This window comes from Vanellus vanellus, assembly GCF_965231255.1.
Source record: "Vanellus vanellus genome assembly, chromosome: 5".
Lineage (NCBI taxonomy): Eukaryota > Metazoa > Chordata > Aves > Charadriiformes > Charadriidae > Vanellus > Vanellus vanellus.
Window position 1 is genome coordinate 3,371,213 of NC_138910.1, and position 22,811 is coordinate 3,394,023.

General features: G+C 40.3%; 1 protein-coding gene across 1 annotated transcript in view; it reads right to left on the minus strand.

The window, feature by feature from the left end:
* ACVR2A (activin A receptor type 2A) overlaps positions 1-15,337 on the minus strand; it is a 68,717-nt gene extending 53,380 nt beyond the window's left edge. The window contains exon 1 of the mRNA XM_082483613.1: positions 14,915-15,337. Coding sequence (XP_082339739.1) covers positions 14,915-14,969 — 55 coding nt within the window. The 5' untranslated portion in view covers positions 14,970-15,337. The remainder of the gene's footprint in view (positions 1-14,914) is intronic.
* Positions 15,338-22,811: the final 7,474 nt, after the last annotated feature.

Below are 22,811 nucleotides of genomic sequence, written 5' to 3' on the forward strand. Positions count from 1 at the left end.
TTACCAGTATTTTTTTTTTTTTTTTTTTTTTTTTAAAAGGAATGCACGTACTAGAGAAGAGCTCACTCTCCAGAATAAGGCAGCTACTGGAACTTCTGCATAAAAGCTTTTTGTGTAAAAGCTCAGCAGTTCAGAGGAGGGGGCCCAGGCTTCAATGACCTTATAAGCCTCAGAGGAGTTAGATTCCATGATGGGCTGAAGATCATCTGACCAGGGAATTTTAGTCATTCACCTCCATTTGCCTCAGCCTCCCTGCGGCTGCAGTTCCACAGCAGCCCACATCAATCCCACCAGGGCCCTGTCTCCTTTCTGGTACAAATAAACTGTTCCAATGTGCCAAGCTGGCTGAAGACTAGTCTAACAAAAAGGCAGAGAGCTTTCTGTCTGTAGTATTTTGAATCTGCTTGGAAAAGGATACGAAAAGTGTGAGAGCCAGAGGTCTCGCTAGCACCTTATCGGTCTCTCTGCTTCCACTGCCATTATCTTGTCCTTCCTCCAGAACTTACCAGACTTCTCCATGAGACATTTTAGTTCCTAAAACTGCAGAAAATTACTCCAGCAACAAATAAACAAAACACTTTAGGAGGACTGGGGGATGGGGTGGAGATTTTGTGGAGTTTAACAGAAAGGTGTGCTGGCAAAGATAAATAAGAAAGGAACACTATGCTCCCAGGAGAAGAACGGTCACACTAGAGGGAAGGTGGACAGAAAAGAGAATTAACATAGATTTAGGCCTCTGCTTTCTGGTGGCAGTACGTCATTGCATTAACCTAGATGCCCTCAGCAGAAGCCATCACCTCAAGATTTAAACACAAAGCAATTTAAACATCATCATTAACTGGAAGCAGACAAAGGAACTGGATGCTGGAAACAGCAGCCTGGAACAGTAGTTTCTTTCTTCCCTAAAAGGAAAGCAGGTTTTGAGCTGGAGAAGACCATGGCCTGGAAGAAATAGAAAGATGACAGGTTTCACATAACACCTCAGTTGAGATTCCTCCATGGTTTTGAAACTGATCTGGACTTCTTGTTATGTTTTCTTCAGAATTTCAGAATACTGCTACTGGAGACTAATATATCTCTCACTTTTGCTGCCCATGCGTGGATTTTAATACAGAAGTCGTCGCATAGAGTTTCAGGGAAGGTTAACAGCAACACGATGTCTGAACAAAGCCTAAGAAAAGCCTGGGGCTCACTTCACCCTAGAGTATAACAAAAGGCTGATGAGTTTAGGTAGGTGCCCTAAACACTTGGTTAGCAACTGAACTGCAAGTACCAAATCTCATCCTGACTTGTCAGAGCCACACCTTTTCTTTCGTACCCTGCTGCCTGGAAGATTTCCCTGGTTTATGGCTTTTGTCAACTCAATGACACTGTATAATTGCTCTGCATTCCTGACTGCCTTGGTTCCACAGGCCTGCTCATGGCTTAGAGACACTCATATTTGTAATGGTAACAACATGACAAGCTCCTGACAAATAGCCCTGTTCTTACATGCTCCCCTAGAAACTGGGAGATACTCACGAGATGGAGTGCTCTCAGACTGGGGGAGATGGGGATCCTGGACATAACTGCTACATGGCTGTTTAGCTGATATGTAAAAATCATCAGATCAGCTATTTTCTGTAAACGTGTTTACTGATGCTGTGTTTAGTGTTTTGAATTCAGTACGTTCAGGCATTACCAAATGAGGTTCATTATTTTAAGAACCTCTCCTACATTCTTCCCGCATCATTCCTAGAGCCGTGAGTGCTGTCTATTCTCTGCTTGGATCTGAATTTTTTCCAGAGTTTTTGCATAAATTTTTATGCCTACCTGCTCAGAATAAGTTTCTAGGACAACTTGGTGCTAAAATGCAAGTATCACAAATTAGACACTACTAAGATTATGTTGCAAAGTCTTTCCAAACTGTTCTCTTAAACTTGGGATGTAATTGGATGAACCTGGGAAATAAAAGTAAATTTTTTTCACCTATTCCTTTCAATCGGGTTCCACAGACACAGGTTCCAGCTCTAGCAGTTTGTGACATGCTCTCCCTAAGTATGGGAACTCTGCCTTCTACTACCTGTGAAATATCCACAAGTGCAACGGAAGAGGGTGTCGCTCAAGTGAATGATGACAATGAAGGCTTTTCAGTGCTAGATTCCTGCTCTCTCTCATATGCAAGCCTCATGCATCCATACAAAAAAACCCAGTAGTTCTGTACCAGTGAAATGGAGGATGAGCAAAGGTACTGACTAGAGCAATGCTGCAACAGGCAGTGGCCCACTGTTCTGCCTGGAAACGTTTAACCTAGGGCCCCTAGAGAATAATGTGACACAAGGATATTTATAAAACAAGGGAAGAGAAAAGAATCCTGTGACAACAGGCATGCACTGAGATCCTCAGAACTGCTCTGAAAGAGAGAAGCAAGTTCTTTTTGAAGATAGAGGTTATTAAAAATGATCGCTAGTTTAATCATTTTTCCTTTCTGACCCAATATGTACACAGAACAGCTCTATTCACCGACTGTGTTATTTTCCCTTGATAATTCATTTCCTAGGTCAATTCAACGCAGAGTCAGTGCCAGCCCTTATTCCACCCATCTCTTTCCTTAGTCCTATTATCTTTCAACCCAACCCTTATTTCATTTGAATTGAATCAGCCCAGCACAATGTCAGACAGCCATGAGGACTGGTATATGAGAGGACTGAACCAACAGCAAAGTGTAACTTCACCATGAAGTTGCTATGTTAATAAGGAAGAGGATACAGAGGAGAGGAACTGTCAATCTCCCAGTTCTCCAATCAGTTTTTCTTAAATACCCTACATAAATCAAAGCTGACAGTACTATAAGATACCAACACCAAAAGGACTCTATAATGTAATATTTTTCATTACATATAATTTGTAAAGTCTTCTTCACACTGTGTCAAATAGAGAAGCTAGCTTAAAGATAGAAATGTAATCTAAAAGTGCCATACAATAGAAATTTTAAGTAGTGACACTTCAAAGATGCCTGGGGAAAGACTCAACTTCCTACCATACATAACTTTCTGCCACATGGAGAATACCAGTGACTTCTCAACGGAAGGAACCCCCCCCTCCCCCCGGTTTTGATTAAAGAAGGACAAGCTGCCCTGAACAGCTACATTAAGAGATACTGGCTGTCACCTTTAACAATAGGTGCAACTGAAATAACCCTTTTGGACAAGTAGAAGCTAATTAACTGTTTTATGAAGCTGCCTAAACTACTGGAGGAACAATTAAAATGCATGCACTTTGTTGCGTTACTTTTAAAACTTTATTTCACTACTGAACCTCTGTTTCAAAATTACTTTCTCTGTTCAAATATCCTGTCTAATGATAACATCAACCAAGCAAATTCTGATACATGCTAGACATTCAACCCATTTGTTATCTGCAACAAGGATTTTGCAGTTTATTAGTTACGTTCCAAGACTTTCTACCAAAGTCTACGACCTACTGCATGGTGAATGTATCAATCCATGCTTGAATAATAGATTTCTCAAACAAGCATTGAGGCCACAAACAAGCTCCTCTCTTAGAAAAATGTTAGACTGACTTTGGCTAGAAGGAAGAGAGTGGGGAGAAGAGTTCAGATGGTCAACTGAAGCTCCCCCAGAACATATTTGGCAGCATGTAAATATCCTGAAAGTCTACAAAACCAACCTCAAACACACATCTTAAGTCTTACATATGAAGAAACATGAGCTTGTCATTGGCCTCTTCTCTCACATACTGAAGTCTGCTAGCACTCAGCTGGGAAGATTTTAACTGCCTGAGTTGATGTGCTATACAGTACTTATTGGTGAAAGTATGAAGCTTTCAACATGATTATGCTGAAGTAAAAAAATGCAGACAGGTTTTCTACACAGATCCCATTCCTCACCTTCACTTTGAATGAAAGAGCTTCCAGCACCAAAACATTTATAACAATGGTGACAAAAACACTTCTGGGGTTACGAAATTTCAGAAGAAATATTTTGGCAAAGCAAGGTTCTAGAAAATCTTCATCAATCACCAACTAAAAAGCTCATCCCACTGTATCAGGCACCATCCTCCTTCCAAAATTGTAAGACAACATGTTTCACCCAACTCTAAACTTTACTCATCATTGATTACAGAAAATCCAGGATTATTCCTTTTCTGTTCTCACACATAGTTCAAGTAATATCACTACCATCACTTTTTGGTACATATTCCCATCACTCTTTAGACTCAAGATTAACAAAAAAAAACCCTAACCAACAAAACCAAATCCACCCAACAACAAAAACTGAATTTGTTTTATGACTGAATCCTCATGAAAATGGTTCTCCTTAGGATGTGCCGTAGAAGATTCTTCTTCCAATCATAATTCTTCCTAATTTGAAGAGCTAGATTACTGATGTTTTTTTTGCAAATCATCTACTATACAGCCTCTGTGTAGGTTTTCTTGAAAACATAGTCAGTATATTAAGAAGTGCTAGGAAAGAACAAAAGTTTCTGCCCTCGCACAGTCTGGCAGGACACAACAGGTTAAGGGATAGGAGAAAACTTGCCCCTTCCTCAAACAAGACCTCCAGAGCACCTGTTGCCATAGGTCCAAAAAGCATTCAAATATATTTTCTGAATCATTCCAACTATCTTACTAAGAAAAAAAAAAAAATTTTTTTTTTAAAATAATACTTTACAGAAATAATTACACATCATTTGGGGGAGACAAAAGGGGATTTAAGTTCCATTTGTCAAAAGTACAGTTCCCTCATTTAGAGGGGACAAAAGCCAACCGAAAATAGTTTTGCTTTATTTGCCATCCATCAGAACCTTTTTAAGTCACTGGAAAAGTACAGCTGCACACTGGAGCATCAAGAGTTTTCATGAGGGATCCACTCCATTTCCACTGGTATAAGAAGTGGGACCTGAGCACTCTTGGCTTCTATGAAAGCCTCTAACTTAATGGGATGAGATTCAGTATTTTTTCAAGTGAACAGAAACAGAAGACTTTCAGCGAACTGTCAAGTTCAGCTTTTTTTCCCCATACAGGCTTTTCCAGAGTGTTGGTAAGTCACCCTTCACTAGTGAGTTTGGGGCTGTTGTTTTATTTAGGGAGAGGGGAATTTATTTGGGGACAGGAATGGGAGCAAAACCATCTTGTGGTTTTAAATAACCTTCTCACAAATTATTCACAGTTCCAAGTCTTGCTCTTAGTACATATATGGCACATAAGAACTAATTAAGATCTCAGTACTGATTTGTATTATTCTAAATGGGCAACGTTAGATGAGGTTTAATTTGTAGTGGTCTGTCCCCCCCAGTTAAACAAAATGTAATCAAACCATAATATGTTTAAGAGCCACTTAAGAAAACCTTTTTGGCAGTTGTTTGTTTTTTGGGTTTTTTTTTTTTTTTTTTTTTTTTTTTAAATTTGACAAAATTTAGGATAGGGATAACTTGCAAAAGAGACCCTTTCCAAAATTAAAGATCAGAGAATTAAAATGAAAATATTTGACCAGCGGTCTTCTGTAAAGCCACTTTAAAAGTAGCTTTATAAATGATGAAAAATAGACAATCTGATTTATTATACAACATACAGTAATTCAAACAATTGTGTGCAATTTAAAATTTTTGCAACTTTCACAGCCTAAATGCTTTTCAACCCTGAAACATGGAAATATTTAAAGAAAACTCTTCCATCATGTAATTGCTATGAGCTAAAGAGAACTATCTGTACCCTCTCCTGACAAACACTACCAAAAATTTCTAAAATTAACAGTTACTGCAAAGTTTAATTTTGTCTCATACACTTAACACTATAACTGAACAACAAAATTAAACCACTTCCCTGTTTATGTGGATCTTTCACCAAATTCCTAGAAGGAAAGTTTTTCATGTTAGAAGGCTTGATAAAATGATTGGTTATACTTAAAAATAGCTTTTAAAAACAGATTAAATTTCAACTTACACGTTGATATTGAAATCCAAGTATTCAAAATACAGCTGACAGAATGAAGATCAGTATGATCGTTTAGACAGTATTTAAAGACTAGAGATTAGCATTATCTAGATGAGAGAAGAACTCTGAACCTGAAAAAATAAGGTCATGCTATTACAGCTTCAGTTACAAAAAAAACTCTGAATCACAAGTTTGTAAGCCACCAAAAGGAAGGAAGCTGCTGAAACAAAGTTAAAATCAACTACGCGAGCTAGCAAATACAGGTTGAGATACAGCCGGCATGCAATTGGCACAGAACCACTCCTGTAAGGAACACGTCCATCCATAGTGGGATGCGAAGTGTCACAAGCGGAGTCCCCCAAGGGCCCACCCCATTTCATATCTTTATTGAAGGCTGGAGGAGGTGGTGTTAGGCACCTTACTGAGTTCACACACAAACAGGTTGGAAGGCACCTCAAGGATCATCTTGCCCAACCTTTCTTGCCAAAAGCATGGTCTAGACAAGATGGCCCAGCACCCTGTCCAGCTGAATCTCAAAAGTGTCCAATTTTGGGGAATCCACCACTTCCCTGGGGAGGTTATTCCAATGGCTGATTGTTCTTATTATGAATTTTTTTTCCTCTTGTGTCCAATCAGAATATCTCCAGGAATAACCTGTACCCATTACTCCTCGTTACAATGCCAGAGGGTGGGGTGTTCAATGGCAGGGATGTCACTCAGGAGGACTTAGACAGACTAGGGGGTGGGCCACCAGGAACCCCATGAAATTCAACAAGAACAAATATGAAGCCCTGTGCTTATGGGCAGACCACCCTCTGCAGCAGTACAAGTGGCGACTGTCAGACTAGGTAGCAGGTCTGCTGAAAAGGGCCTGGAGGTTTGGTGGACAATACACTGCTTTGAGTGTGATGTTAGAAAAGACTGTCTGATAATCCAAATGAAAGTATGCTCCTACAATTTTAAAAAGTACTTTCAAATACAAAACCACCATTTCTATTCAGAGCCTTTATTATGAAATGGCATCAAGAAATGGGTAGACTACAAGATTATAGTAACCACCAATGGCACTGTTGCTCCATCAAAACTTCAAATACTCATCTAAAATAGAAATAATCTTTAAACTCAAAGCACACGTTTTTTTATTCAAAGCGTGTATCTATACTGCAGATCACAACAGGTACAGAAACTGCTCACTAGCCCTTAGGCAACGTGTCATAGACTTAAGCACGTCCATTCCATAGAGCACTTCGCACTTGACCATGGAGCTCCTCCTCATGGCTCGATGTGATGTTCTTCAGGCCTTAAAGCAGGTTATGGGTTGGTTTGCTGTTTTAGTTTATTTGGAGTTTGTTGTTTGTTTGGTTTTTTTTCTTTTTTTTTTTTGTAAATGGGACAGTTTTTTAGTTTGAACATCCAAAATAATGCAAAAGCTAAGCTCTAACCCAGCGTAAATCATCACAATGTTTTCATGGCATACTGACGGTATATACTCCACCCCCTCAGATACAAGATGAGGGCATATTGAAGTGCTGAAGGTGCAGGAATTCTGCTACTGTCTTGTCTGTGCTGCCTCCTGGCACTGGCCCCCTGCCTGAGCTATCCCTCAAACTCTGCTTGCATGTCGCCTCATTAGACACCAGTTGGCACACGCTAAAACACTATCAGGACTGCACTAGTAGTTAAACAGTATTTGCGTTCACTCTGCAATCTCCTTTCACTGAGAAGTTTAGAAACAGTCAAAAGAGACAAGCCACAGATCATCTCTAAAACATTCTTCAAACCTACAGTCAATCATGTAATTATTGTTTCTTAAAAAAAAAATAAAATAAAATCACTGAGTTGCTTTATCCCTTTCCATTTTTTCCACAGTAAAAGCTCCATGTTGACTTAGCTCATGAAAAGTTTGGTATCTTTCAGAAAATACAGAAACAATATCCTAAACAGTTTTGACCACTTTCTCCCTTCTCCATTTCTAAAAAGGACAGACACACCATCCAACTTAAACAGTCGGTCTGCCACAAGAAGCTTTGCAACTTCAGTTATAAAAAACTATTTTCTGGTGAAGTGACAATACAGTGAACTCACTCCATTTAGGAATGGAAGATGCAGAGTTATAGCTGTAGACAAGCAACAAAATTCTGGGCAGTACCGACTCTTATTCCCAGTTTTAAAAATAACTATACAAACACCTTCTGAAAACAAAACCTTTAGATGAAATTAGATGTCTTAAGTAACCTTTCAGGTATTAGCTTTAAACTGTGTCAATGTTAACAATTAAAACCGTAAAACTTAACTCATTTGCTGCCACCATTACAGAGACAGCAGAATCTTCCCAACTGTGAGAACAGCCTCATTTAGGTGCACAACAAAACTAGATTAGGAAGCTATACCTATTGTTTGTAAATGCAAAATACAATGTTCATTTTACTAATTTCAGTTTAGTTGATAACTATCTCGAGGTTCGGAAAACAAAAGAATTTGAGAAATAGCCTCGTTTTTCATTTTAGCTAAGATCTAGCATTTATAAAACATTGATTCTTCCCGAGTACCTTGCCTTTCAGTCAGTTCAATTCACTAACTATAGGCAATGTTTCCCTCATGTAATAAAAGTGTTATAAAAGAAAAAAAAAACCAACATGTATTTTGGCATTTCTTACCTACCCACCACAGTTAAGAGTATACAGGGGTTTGTTTTTAATTACATTCAGGTTTCAGCATTTTGAATTACCACCTAATTACAGCTTCATATAAATCCTTAAAAATAGGAATTATATCTTAACAAAATAAGGAGCCTCAGAAGGGGATATCTAGCCATTTAAATTACTTCAACAACACTTAGCCTTCTTGCCAACTAGAGGTACTCAACATCATATGAAAGCCAAGTCCATGTAGTTTAACAGTTACTAACAAGACTTCTTAGTGAGTAACTCAAGAATTACACTGAAATTAATTACAATTTTGGACTGGTTCTGCGTCCTGATTGAAATAGATTATCTTGCACCAATTTAACTAGAAATACCAGAAGAATACAAGAATACCGGTACTTTTACAAGCAAAGTTTTTAGAATTCAGCAATACATAATCTACCCTCAAAAATAAATAAATAAATGAAACATTGCGTTGGCAATATACACGAACATTCCTGGTCTTCCACTGCTACATTGTCAAGTCACCAAGATTTTAGGTTACACAGCCGTCACTTGGACCTCTGCTGGCATCAATACCATTTTAAGTATGTCACCTGCTCATTTTCTCCATAATGAAGTTCCCGCCTGAAAGCAAGGGCAACACAGTTCATTAGGAGGGCCATCACAAAGAAAGTTCCAAAGACAGAGAGGTAAAGGCTACCATCCTGCTCATCCTTCTTTGACTGTAAGTCTGAAAATGGGATTAATTTGGAGGTGGGTACAAAGAAGTATTTCACGCCTCCAATACCCAGCCTCAGTAGATCCCATCCTAACACCACCACTACTGCTACCTCCAGCTGCTTCTGGCTGCAGGAACAGGTAGTCTTCCCACAAACAGTTCCCTCATTTCCAAGTGTTTTTCAAATACCTCTAACCGCATAACCAAAGATTTATGCCTCCAGTTACTAAGTGAATTGTCTATTTTTTTTTTTTTTTAACCAGACTACTTGCTTCCAGTTACAGCTTTGACTAGGAAATTCAGACAAAAATCCATGAATGTTGACCTTTCTCTTCAAGGGTTACTTTACTGCGAAACAAATGAGGAATGGTGCTTTAGCTATAATTACTGCAGTGGATAAACCTTCTCTGCTCTCTTTCCACCAACAATTGAACTATTTGATGCATCTAACGTACGTTTGGGATTCTTAGCCACAAAGATATCCAATGTAAACAATATGGCAGTAAATATTCATTTTCTGTGGGATAAGCCTAAATATGCTCTGCTGTTTGGCACCGTAGTCACAAACTGTTTCTGAGAAAAAAAAACCTCCACCACCACACAGACAGCGTAGGGGAGAAAAGATAAGAGATGCCACATAAAGTCACTGGCATCCAATAACACTTCAATTTCCATATGGAAATAACAGGAAATAAGATGTGCTGAATTTTAAGCACCAAGGCAACAAAAACACATTAAGATTTCATCACACAAGAACTTGGCTGTAAAATTCGTAATTTTCTTGATCTTTTTAAAGAGTTCTCATTTTCAGGAACATCAGATAGCTAACAGACCATGTATTCTACCAACCAGCTATAGCAGACATTTGCATTAATCTGCTTTCTGTTAATTAAGTGGTGGAAATGCATCTCCCCTTCACCAAGAAATCTCTTCCACAATCAGATTCCTTGTCAACCTCTATCTTTTTACAGCCCATGTTATAATGATTATTCTCCAAGTGATTTCCCAAGGATAAGTACCCAGGACTTGCTATATCTTAGCTCCAAATCATATAGGTCTCCAAAAGACTACTTTTGCATACTGTCCACCACATTTGCCTGTGAATAAAGCAAATGTTACTACCATCTTTTAAGAGATCCAGACGCTATACAGATAAACTTCATAATGATGAACTGAAATAAAACTGCATTCCAATTCCAAAGAGAAATAAGCTATGGAAGTTGGAAGAGAAGGTAGAATCAGTAAGAATGAACAACAGCGGAGTCACTGTTATTTTTCCTCCCCTACCTAAAACTAATGATATGACAAAAATAAACTTCCATAGTTAAACGGGGGGCGGGTGGGGGGGGTGGGGAGAAAGTATTTGTCTGTCCTCATTTGCAAATAAACCCATGACAGCAGCATCTCTCTGGAAAGATTCACCAAGCAGAGTTTTACTAGAACTACACTTACATGTTCTAATATTGCATTAGCACAAGTACAGCAATTTTTCACAACCCAGAAGGTATAGGGTCTGTAACTTTTGTTAAGTATTAACAGATTACATAGAAATAGCAACAGAATTTTGATCTGTAATCAAAGTTATCAACCTGGAGCCACAAACTTTGTAAACTATGTAACATTTACATCTATGTAAACATATATCTGTGCTTGAAAACAGTATTAAGTAGGTTTACAAGTCCTGCTCTCAACAGATACATCAAAAGTGCTAGGGTATTGCCCAACAATAACACACTTAACACAAAAAAGCATAGACTTATAAAAAAGGAATCTTGAGCAGGATTTTACTTCAAAAGAAGTACTAAGTCTGAAGTGGTTTATTGCTCTACCTGTGCAATAAAGCAATTAAGAGTCCAAGCACAATCATGGACAGCTTGCAGAGAACATACCGGCAGAAACAATTTCACAAACAATGCTCCTAAACCTTTGGCAGGATTTTCAAGTGCTATCAAATTAACAACGAAAGCACAGTCAAAAACCCATTACACTACTAGAATTAAAGAAAAAGTCTCACTCCCACCCCTCAATTCCTATAGAACACCTAACCATTCAGCTTCTGAAGCAATAGCAGTGTCTTGGGCTTTACAGTTCTATCTGGATTTTCTTCAGGGAAAAAAAAAATAAAAAAAAAAACATAATAATTGGTGTGAGACAGGAGAAGAATAAAATAAAAAAAAAAAATCAAAGAATAAAATGTTCCCCATGCATTTTCACAATTCTACTTCAACTTCAAAGGTATCTTTGACATGCATTTCCTTTAGCAAAATTACTCAAGATCTTCTGAGTGGCTTGAGAACGATCTAAGCATTAGGAAAAAGAAAGGACCAAGAGTTTTCTGATCTGCTTCCTTTTGCTTAGGTGATTTTTATCATGAATGGAGCTTAAGTGAGTTTTAACAAGTATGGGTCTTGTCCCCTGTAAGAGACTTAAAGCTGCAGAACTACTTTGATGACCGACTGCCCAGGCAGCAAAGACAGAGCACGTAGCTCAGAGAAGAAATGATGGTTTAGGAGATATGGAGTGTAAAAGTAACAAAAGGAACCATGAGGTGTTAAAAACTATAGACCCCACAACATAAGATTTTGGTTAAAGACAATCCGCTGCTTCAACACCTCTCACATTTTCAGCTGCATAGGGCACCGAAGAAAATTATGAAAGTATGCATTCTCTGTTCCTGACAGTTCATAAAGTATAACTCAGCAATCACAAAAACTAGAGGACACAGAAAGACACTTCCTTGGGGGAGGGGAGAACATAGATAATATCTAAAGAGAAGTGTTCTTTGATGAACGAGCTATTTCACTATTTTTCTTTTTTAAGCTCACCTACAATCTGCCTCATAGGCAGAGGCATAGGAAGTATATTCAATTCTTCCTAAGTATTTCATTATTACCTCAGGATCTTCTGTTCTTTATCAAATCAAAATACACACAAGTTTTTATATAAACTATATTAGACAGTACAAGGAGAACCTTGACCCGGGCACTCTGTTTTCATGTTTAGTTAACAGGCATTCATCTCATTCTCTTGAATTAGTACAAATGGGTGCAAACCTACACCCACTTTTATCCAAGCATCTACAAATATTTTAAAGCCTAATAACATAACACAGATGCTCTTTTTCAAATGCCTTAGTCAGAAAGGCAAAAAATTTTCACTCCTTTAGCAACGATTTTTAGATTCACTGGAAATTCCTATCCATTTGAAGTACATTTACAGGATTTCATACAGCAGTTTATAGATAGTAAAATAAAATGCCTTCAGCCTAAAGACTACTTTCCACACCCACCACACGGAAAGAGACCTACAACATCTTCACCTATTTAAAGAACACTAGTATTAATTGGCTATGAAAAACAACTGCAGAAAATAGTTGCATACAAAAATAAACACAGAAAACCAACACCCCCACTCCTGACACACTCAGAGTAGCTGAAGACTGCATACTGAAGACAAACGAGACCTCTTTACACCTTAACTCTAGGATTTCTTCAGCCTTTGCCAATATTCTTAAATACATAGCCTGGGCAGACTTTTTTAGACTAAAGAGTGGAAAAGAAGCTACTACTTGTGACGATGATGTTAGACTCAATTGATCAGGTATGATTTTAACCGAAACAAGTCACAGTGAAGAGAAGAAATGCTACTTATCCAAATGCCTGTACTCTTTGCTAAAAGCTTACATAATCTTATCATTTTGATCGTAAAAAAAAAAAAAAAAGCTTGCTGTTGAATTTAATTATTTTTAGACCTACACCAGGACAGCAGATACCCCAAAATTTTAGGTGAATAGAAAACAGTTTAATAATTGTTAAATACCGGAACACTTAATGTGTAATACTGGAATAACCACCAAAACAATGTAATTAACATGAGACGCAGTCCAAATTGTAGCCAGTTTCCTGCTCATTTAGCTAAGATTAATTCCATCTTCACAGGCAAGAGAAACATTCATTTTGCCTTACCAATATCAACCTGAGTAAGAAATGGTAAAGAAAAGACAGCTTTTGTTGCTTAACCATTCTTTGTAATAAGTAGGATTGGTAACGTCAACAAGATCACTATTCTGTGCTCTAGGCAAAAAGATCTTAATAGGACATGGAAGGGAGAGACAGTCATGAAGAGCAGATGGCACTGAGTATTTCAGAAACTGTCAGTGAGAGGCGGGGGGAAGTTTCCCTACAGAAAATATTCCTCAATCAATTATGTTGCTCAAGTAACTTAATAACAAGGTATTAGGAAAAGATGAAAAACATGTCTTCTACCACAAGACAAAACTGTCAGAAGAAATTGTTTTATTTCAAGAAATGAATAGATGGTATACCTTAATAAAAAAAAAAAAACCAAAAAAAAAAAAACCAAACAAAAACCCAAACCTCTGTCTGGCTTTAACCTGCTCTGTTATTTATCTGGTTAAAACAGAAAGGATTTTTTTTTGGTTTATTTCTGGCAGCGCTCGCCTTTTCACAGCACATTTAGCACACACGGAATTGATCAATACTGCTACAGACATAAGACTAGACTATCCATTTACTAACCACAAGAAAATGTCCTGTTCAGCAAAATCCTGTACATTATAACACTGAAATTTTAAAAGGCATTGTTATACAGATCTCATTACTACCTTACACCAGTTACACTGAAAAGCTGAGTGTTTGTCTGATAGCTTTTCTTTGCACACAGTGCAAGACCGCTAAAAAGCATACCTAAACCCACACACAGGACTATATACCCATTCAAAGCATAAGCAGAAAGTGCCAGGCTTACCATGTAAACACATATTAGATCAGTTACACAGCTCATAATAGGTTTTTTGAGAAACTGATGGTACATTTCTGCTTCAAGCTCCATCAGTTCCTCCAACCACTGGTTGCTACCATTACCATTTTCCTCCTAAAGAAGCGTGGGGAAGTCCTCACGCCCCACTGGCTTCTCAGGACTCTGAGCTGGCATTTGAAAACCAACTTCTGCTGTTTTGAAGAGAAAAGTAGTAGATTTTTTTTGCACTGAGCAGCAGTGAGGTGTCGAGTAGCAAAATACAAAGCATTACAAATTATTGCTCAGAAACTGAAAGTTTGCCTTTTCAACCTAATTCTGTGCATACATCTATACATGCGCACACCCCTCGCTATCGTTAAAGGACGAGCTAATGCCTTCAGAGCAGTGCCTATTCTAAGCTAATGAAGCATTAATGAATGTTGCCATTCACCAGTGAATTCTCCAGAATAAGAGATCTAATTGAAGTTAAGAATATTTCATCTGGGTTATTCTCATTTAAAAACAAACAAACAAAACACACCATGAAACACTAGTAATTGCATTGCCAGGTTACTGTACATGACACTAGGCGGTTGTGTCTTCACATTTGTTCCACACAACTGATCTGAAATCCAAGCGCTGCACGCGTTTGAAGTGCTCACATTATACATTTTTAAGAATAACGATGAAAACAGCCTCTGCCTTCACAATCACTGCCACGGCCAAACATTTGCCATTTGAAAAAAAGTAAAGATTTCTCCTCAGCCACACTCATCAACAAAGTTACCTCAAGCTTTCAAGTGCTGACCCCTAAGCCTTACGTTTGAAGCAACAAAAACAAGAACATCCACTTACCTGAAGAACAAGAGATAAGAAAAACAGCGAACGCCAACTTAGTAGCAGCTCCCATTTTCCAATGCTGTTAAAACATTTAAGTGACTTTAAGTATCCAGTTTCCTAGGTCCTGCAAGCTGGAAAATCTCCCTTCTTGCCGAACCGTTATAAAGCAATCTATAGCAACATTTCTGCAGCAGATAACGTCCGTAAAACAGTAAAATCAGATTTCTTTAGACACTGACGATCTCCCTCCGGTTCTTTCTAGCGAGGATCCGGGTCGAGGGATGGATATATTTGGAACCGTGTTTCAAAACACACGTGTCATTTGGCTTCTGTACAAACGGTGGCAAAATTTAATTCATAAAAGTATGCTACGAATTCACTTTAAAAAAGTCAACGATTAAGCTGCTGGACACGACGAAGTCTCTTGAGCACGCTCCAAGTCTGCTTTTCTACATCAAGCTCGGTGAAGCATCCCCCGTGGGTGCTGAGAGTCGGGGAGTCGTATCGAAATCGGTAAACACGATGTTTTCGTCCTGGCTCCCCTTATACAACATGTAGTGTTTGGGAGAAAAGCAGCTCCATTTCAGTTTCAAACCTCAAAATCCTCCGGCTGAAGGGAGGGAGTTTTGTCAGTTTCTTGATGAAAACTACCTTAAAAAAAAAGCAAGCCACCAGCTAGCTACACGTGGGCAACGCTTCGGTTTTCTTTAATAATGCTGAAGGATTTAGCGTGACCCAGACGAGGAAAAGGGGAGAAACAACAGTTTGGTAACAAACCAACCTTCGGGCTTCCCGAAAAAGTGGCAAATCTCTAGTCCTGCCGCCAGTCAGGGAGAGCCGCACATCTCCTCTCCCCCGTCCGCCCAACACCAGCACTCCCGAATCCCAGCAAGATTTCAAAATCTTCTAAGAGATTTCCATCCCCTCCCCATCCCCCCAACCCCCCCCCCCAAGAGGCTATATTTGGTATTTAAACACAAAAGAGTGACTGGAAAAAAAAAAATTAAAAAAAAAAAATGAATGCAGTATCCAGCCGCTGGGGAGGAGGGTGATATATTCTTTGTGGCAAATCCTTCTTCCTTCCTTGACTGCCGCGCTTGCAGGAGAGTTCGGGCTCCTCGGGAAGGCTGGGGGGGGGTTCCGCGGGGAGGATGCGGCGGTGGCCGGGCCGGCGGCAGGTCGCCTTCTGCCTCCCCTGAAGCCGGCTGGCGCCTCTCCCGACTTCCCTCACCCACACATGGCTCCCGCGCCGCACCTCCGCCGATCAAACCGAGACCCCCGACAGTCCTCTACACACACACACGCACCCCCCACACACCTCCGATCCAGTTGGGGTTTTTGCTGTTGGGTTTTTTTTTTTTTTTCCTTTTAGGAGAAAGGAATAAGCGGTAGCAGGGGTGGAAAGGAGAAGCCTGCCGGGCTCCGGCTGCCTCCTCCCCGCGCCTCCCACACAGCGCACCGGGCCAGCCCCGGCCGGAGGGCGGAGGAGGGAGCGATCCCCTCGTCCCCCTCTCCCTTAACTCTGACCCCGGCTCACTCCCGGCTCCGAAGAAGCCGCTGCCGAACCCAACTCTCTCGTCTCCCTGGCGGCGGAGGCAGCGCGGCTGAGACCAACTTTGTCCCTCCAGGAGTGCAGTTTAAGGGTTGGCGAGGAGAAAAGGCCGAGCCCGGGGGTTTTCTCAGGGCGGCGGCGGCGGCAGGAGCCGTCTCTAGAGTCTCCCGAGTCCAACCGGCAGCTCGGAACAGCCCTCCGTACCCTGCTGCTGCTGCTGCTCCCCTGTGGTAATTTCATATCTACCCATTCACTTGTGTGGCGTGGAGAACGGACCCAAGATGGCGGCGCCCGGACGATTGTTTTTGTTTCCTCTCCTCCTCCCCCCTCCCCCACCCTCCCCTCCTTTCCCACAAGCACGGCGGCCGCGCACCGCCCCGGATTGACAGCCGCCCTGCCCACTCACCGCCCAGCACCCGCCGCTTGGCCCCGCCTTCCTGCCCACCCCACCCCGCCGGCTCCGCCCCTACCTGCCCCGCGCGCCGCCTCACAGGCGCGCACACGCGCCCCTCCGCCCCGCTCCGCTCCGCCTCGTCGCTACCGCGCTCGGCCCCCGCCCCGCTCCGCTCCGCCCCGCTGCCGTCCTGCCCGCTCTCCGGAGCGAAGGTCGGTGGGGAAGGAGAGGGGGGGCGCCGGGTTCTGTCGCCTCCTCGCCTCGGTAACGCTGCTGGCGCCCGCCCTGAGGAGGCCGGCCGGCCGTGCCACGGCCGGCCGGCAGGTGTGAGGGACGGGCCCGCGCCGGCACCTGCTGGCTGCGCCCGGGCCTACCGGCGCCGGGGGAGGAGAGCTGGCGCCTCCCTGTTCCACACACAGCCCCCTCGGTATTATTAATTCACCTTCACGGGGGCTTGTGCTGGGTGTTCGGGGGCACGGCCGCGGCCCTTTTCAGGTGATGGAGGGCTGTGAGGAAAAATAAAATGACGTAAAAACCGCTGTGAGGCCTCTGCCTCGCCCTCAGGCCTGAAAGGCCACTGTTGCTCCCTGACAGGAGTGGGTAGAGCAGTACCCGCTCCCTGGTCGGGGATGGGGCGTGTGGTGGTGGGCCCCATGGCGGGCACGCTCCTCAGGGCAACGGCTGCTGCTGCTGCAGGATCCAGAGTGTGTTTTCCTGCCTTTGCTTTCAGGGCGCCGCTGCCACGCCGAGATGCGATGTTAATAGGTGGTTGTACCTATGCAGCGTTATCGCGTGCAATTAATTACGTTTGCGCTGGTGGCCCTGAAGAACAGGGTGCTCTGCTCTCATGGTGGCCGTGCTTCCTGCCTCTGGCGGCTTGCTTGGCCTCCTTCCGAATCATAGCAAACTTCTGTTTCCTATCATTGTTTGTCCTTTGGCTGATGCAGGCCAGCAGCTTGCAGTATTTATTTGTCGTGAGATAGCCTTTAGAAGTTCCCGGGACGGGCACAACACTGCATTGTTTTACGTGCTGTGCAAGAGCAGAACAAACGGTCCGTGCGCCAGAATGCGGGTATGAAGCAGCACATGTGCGTGGTTTGGAGCGGAGGAGGGAGAGAGCAGGAAAGATGAATGGTTTCTAGTGTTCTCACCTTTCTGGGAAGATGTGTATATTAGTGGTCCTTTGTGTCCCTCTAGATAAAATACTTCTGCACTAAATTATCCCCCTTAAGGACAGCAGTTCTGCTCCTTCATGCGTTTAGTGACACTCCCTACACTTTTTTTATTTTTAAATGGATGCCAAAAAATAGGTTACCTATATCTGAATGTAGTGGGAGATGTTTCTTAGATCTGGAGATCAATGCAGGAAACCATAAGGGTCTTAATGCTCGCCTTTGATTTCTGTGTTTTTATAAAGGGCTGTGTTTCATAGGCAAGAAGTACCAAGTTCTCTGAAAACTGGTTATGTTGTTCACTAACCATAGACACGTATTGAGTGATTCCAGATACCTTCCTTTTCAGACTGCTTGATGGTGTGGTCTAAGTTTTTTTGGTGATGTGAGTACTAGGTGGTACTAGATTAGAAGGAATATTGTGTAGAAGATATTTCACATATGTGAATATACAGCCAAGTCAAGGCTGAGTAACATTGCCAAGCTGTCTGAGCCGTACTAATTCACTATCAACAGAGGCATTCAGTAACTAGACCTGGTGAGCCACCACTAGCACTTGGATTCAGACATGAAGAAACGTAGTTATTTCAGCCTATTTATATTGAGGTGTCTCCTAGAGTTCTTAATCAGGATTCGTGCATCCTTGGTGTTTCTCTGCCATGTTCAAACACTTACCAACACAAAATTCACCCACTGATGATATTTTTGATGATTTGAAACATCCAAAAAGCAAAACAAGATGTATGGGATTAGGCACATCTAGAAGCATCAAGACATGTGGCAACACTTTTTATGCCATCTTTTATCCAAGTATTTCAGAATGATTTACAAGCATTAATTAATGCAAGTATTACAACACTCCTACTTAATCTGTAGTTTTTAATATTCTTCAATAGCAGAATATTTAAACGTGACCTGTTCTGCAGGTTGTATTTTCACTTGGCTCAGCTTCTTCAAAATGCTCGTCATGTTGCCACATGAGTAGGAAATTATAGCTAAAAATATTGCTATTGTACGCGTGAGAGTGAATATATATATATACTTCCCATTGTAGGTATTTGGCTTTTTTTTTTCTGACAGAATGTAAATTATGGTCCATATTTTTATTTTACCGATTATTTTTAATAAAAATAGAACATATATGTCATCTATATAGCACCATTTGGATGAATGTCATAGTAAGGAGGTGTCTCTTACTCAAGTAGCTTATTATTCTTAAGCATGGCTGTTTTTTTGCTTGCAGGATCCCTTGAGCAGGGTAAAGCCTTCTGGCCATCCAGGAAATATTACAAAAACAGTAACAGTATAGGGTTAGTCTTGGCAATCACGTGTTTATCAGGACCAAAGGAATCACGAATGAAGCTTTTCTTTCTCTCGTTTCCGTCCCAGTTTTGAGGCCTAATGGGACCACGGCAAACGGTATACAAATTAGGATGACTATTGGTGACTAGGAACAGGGAGCCCACACAGACATTCATTCCACTCCAGAAGCATCAGCATTATTATAGGAGTCAGTCTGCTTTCAACCCCACTGGTGCTGCGTGTAAGCCCTGCATCCTTTGCAGAGCTACCTAATGTAGCATGTGAAAAGAAAAAAAATAAGGAGAGGTACAAATACCCTCATTTTTGGTATGCAAACAGTAAAAAATTGTTTTGTTGCATGGATGCAGCACCTTAATATTGGTTCAGTTATGTCATTATGAGCACAATATCAATAGAGCTATAGCTGCATTAGGGAGTTGCTCCCATTTAATTACAGTTTTAAAAACTAAATTAGATAGTTTGGTCCAAATATTATACAGACCTTAGCAGAAATTGCCTACTGTTTCCGTGAGGTACTTGATGCAAAACACTTTAAGGACTTTGGGCTTTCTCTAGGCTGTTGCTTTTATTGGTAGCAAAAGGATGAGTTTTATCCCAAGTAGACATATTAAATGTCAACACAGTTGCTGTCTCCTCTTTATTTTTAAATGTCTTTTTGCGAGCCTTTCTTGTGTGAATTTTGGGGGTGTTTCCCTTTTCTACCTTTCTGCTTTTCATTTCTATTTTCCTGTCGCCTTAAACTCCAGATCTTTTTTCCCTCTTCTAAGATCAATCTGTCTATGCATTTTTAATGAATCATTTACTGTGACATATGAGCACTGAAGATACAGTATCAGGGACTTAGGCATCTGCGGAGAGCTTCTGTGCAGGAGTAGCAGCAGCAAGATGAAATGGATGTGATCTTAGTGTCATTCTTTCGTTCATGTGGGATGGTACTTTGCCTAGAGCACAAATATAACTTTCCTTCTAGGGAATAATGAGAAGAATTAAAAACCAGCAATGTCTCATTTTTCTCTTCAGAGCCCTGCTAGGAATAGAGGATTTCAGCTGTGCCTTTGCTATTTCCACACTTACCACTGAATCAATACTGTTTACTCAGAAACAGCATTATAGGTAAGAAGCTATTGTGCAAGACTCATTCATACTGTCTATACAAGCTTTTTTAAAATGTAGAGTGGGAAACATGGGGTTTATAATATCAGGAGTGACAGATATAACCCTTGTCATAATCTCATTAATCTTCCTTCACGCTCTAAGCAATTCTCACGTGAAACTCTGAAGGAAGAGAACCAGGTTTCAGACACTGACCATACATACCCAAAAGAAAAATGACCAAACCAGCAACAAATTAATCTCTGTCTTGGATCTTCTCTTTACCAGCCAGCTTAGATTTCCATGCTGTGGGAGAAAGTGCAAATACTGGAGGACATCCTAATTTTATTTTTTAATTGGAAAATAAGTGCATTAAAGTTATCTTTAATTTCATAAGAGTATGCATAACTTAGGAAAAATTCAGAATATTTTAAAAGAGTTTTAATACAAATTTTCAGTTTTAGTGTACTGGACAGATCAATAAAGTTACTACAAATTATTCATTATTTTGCATTTTTTCCTCTGTTCCAAATCTATTGAGGTACTATACAGTTATATGGATAACACAGCTATAAAGCATGAGAACATGTAGAATTAATCTTCCTTTTAAATGTTGATTAACTGAAATGAAATTAAAAGCTTTTGGATTGGGTCAGTATACATGTCCATGAGAATTTTCTCCTTTTATGCTTGTAATCAAACTTATAAATTTTCCATGCAGTTGTTGAATCACGCTGATATCCAGAAAGACAAAGTAAAATACATGCTGAAATCATAGCTGTATTGTTGATTCAGGTATTTTGGTGTTTGGCTAAAGCGTGCTCATTTTATTCATGTGAGCAGCACTAATAACTACAAATTAATAGGATTTGGCCTGTATCGTGTTATATAAAGCTATTTCTATAGCGAGTTTGTGTGACAAATTCCTTTTTAATGTAATCAGATGGAGCCTGTAGACCCACACTAAGAAGAATGTTTCCCTGCTTCAAGTTTGAAAACAAACACATAGGTAGGTACACAATTTTACAGAAATTACCACAAATGCAATCTCCAGCGAGTCATTTCCATTAAAGGCTAGTTTTATATCAGTGGTTACTTTTCTTTCTTGATCTGCTGTCCAGACTTCTGTTTCTTGTGCAGAGATTAAAAAATATCTAACCTATTTCCTTGGAAGACAGAGTGATGTTTCATTCTAGGATTTGCACTGTGTTGTCAATAAAGATCATCCGACTAGAGCTTCCTGTTGCTTTCAGACACTACATTGTCTCTTAGAGGCACTTTGTTGTGTCACAGTTTTTTCTTACTGTGGCATTTATTGCATATGATTTCATACATATTTCATAGTAAAACTAATTTTTCTAAATATTGTACTATGGTTCTCATTTATGCTATGCAATCCTTTTTTTGAAGTGGCATGAAGAGTCCAAGATGAATTCTTAAAACCCTAATCTTCATTATGGTTCTTCAGGTCTGTGTAGACATTTTTGTTCTCAGAATATAGTACAGTAATTTATTTACCCCTTTACAAACAAACTCTGTGTTTGTCACAGAAAGCAAAACCGGTATGTTTTCACCGTTATTTTCGATGAATTCTTAAAATGTGTGACGAGTGTTTTCTTCTGCTACAGTCTCCTGACAATGATAGTAGATTTTAAAGAATATATCTTTCACACTTACTTAGCAAGTCTTTAGATGTATATACATTGGTTGATAAAGAATTACATATTTTAGGCTGGCAATTTGTAATTAAATAGTCGTAAGAAATAGGAGGGCAAAGGGGTCAAATGCGGAGAGATTGTCAGATATTTAGAGTAAGAAATTGTGTACTCTTTAGAATTATTTTGTTAATATGACTTTTGGTCCTTTTGAAATAAGGAAAGTACTTGAATAGATGTAATTACTTATAATGTCATTCAAAATATACTAGAAGTTTCTGTAATGACTGAAGAGTGGGATCAGGAGAGTTTTCGAAGCTGTGATGTGTGGTCTAAATTCAGAGTTTAATCACAAATTGTAGATATATATTATTTTTGTTAACAGTATTAGAGGAGCACAAGAAAGTCAAGTACACCATCACAGGCAATGCTGCGAGTAAATACAATGCACATATGTTTTTCATACACCAAAGACATTTTACCAAAAGTGTACCCGAAGTCTGCATCTATTTCTTGGTATCAGAAACAATTTATGGGAGCCTGATGAAATGCGTAGTACAAGTGGCAAGTATGCAGCCTAGGTTCTAGAGAAAATTAGATCTGGTTTGCTCATTGAATCAAAATGAAACACATAGAAAAGTGCCCTCAGGGGTGAGGGTGGAGAACTTTAGGAGAGTGGGCTAGTTATCAGAGCTGTGATGTGCAGTTTGCGTTCAAGGTTTAG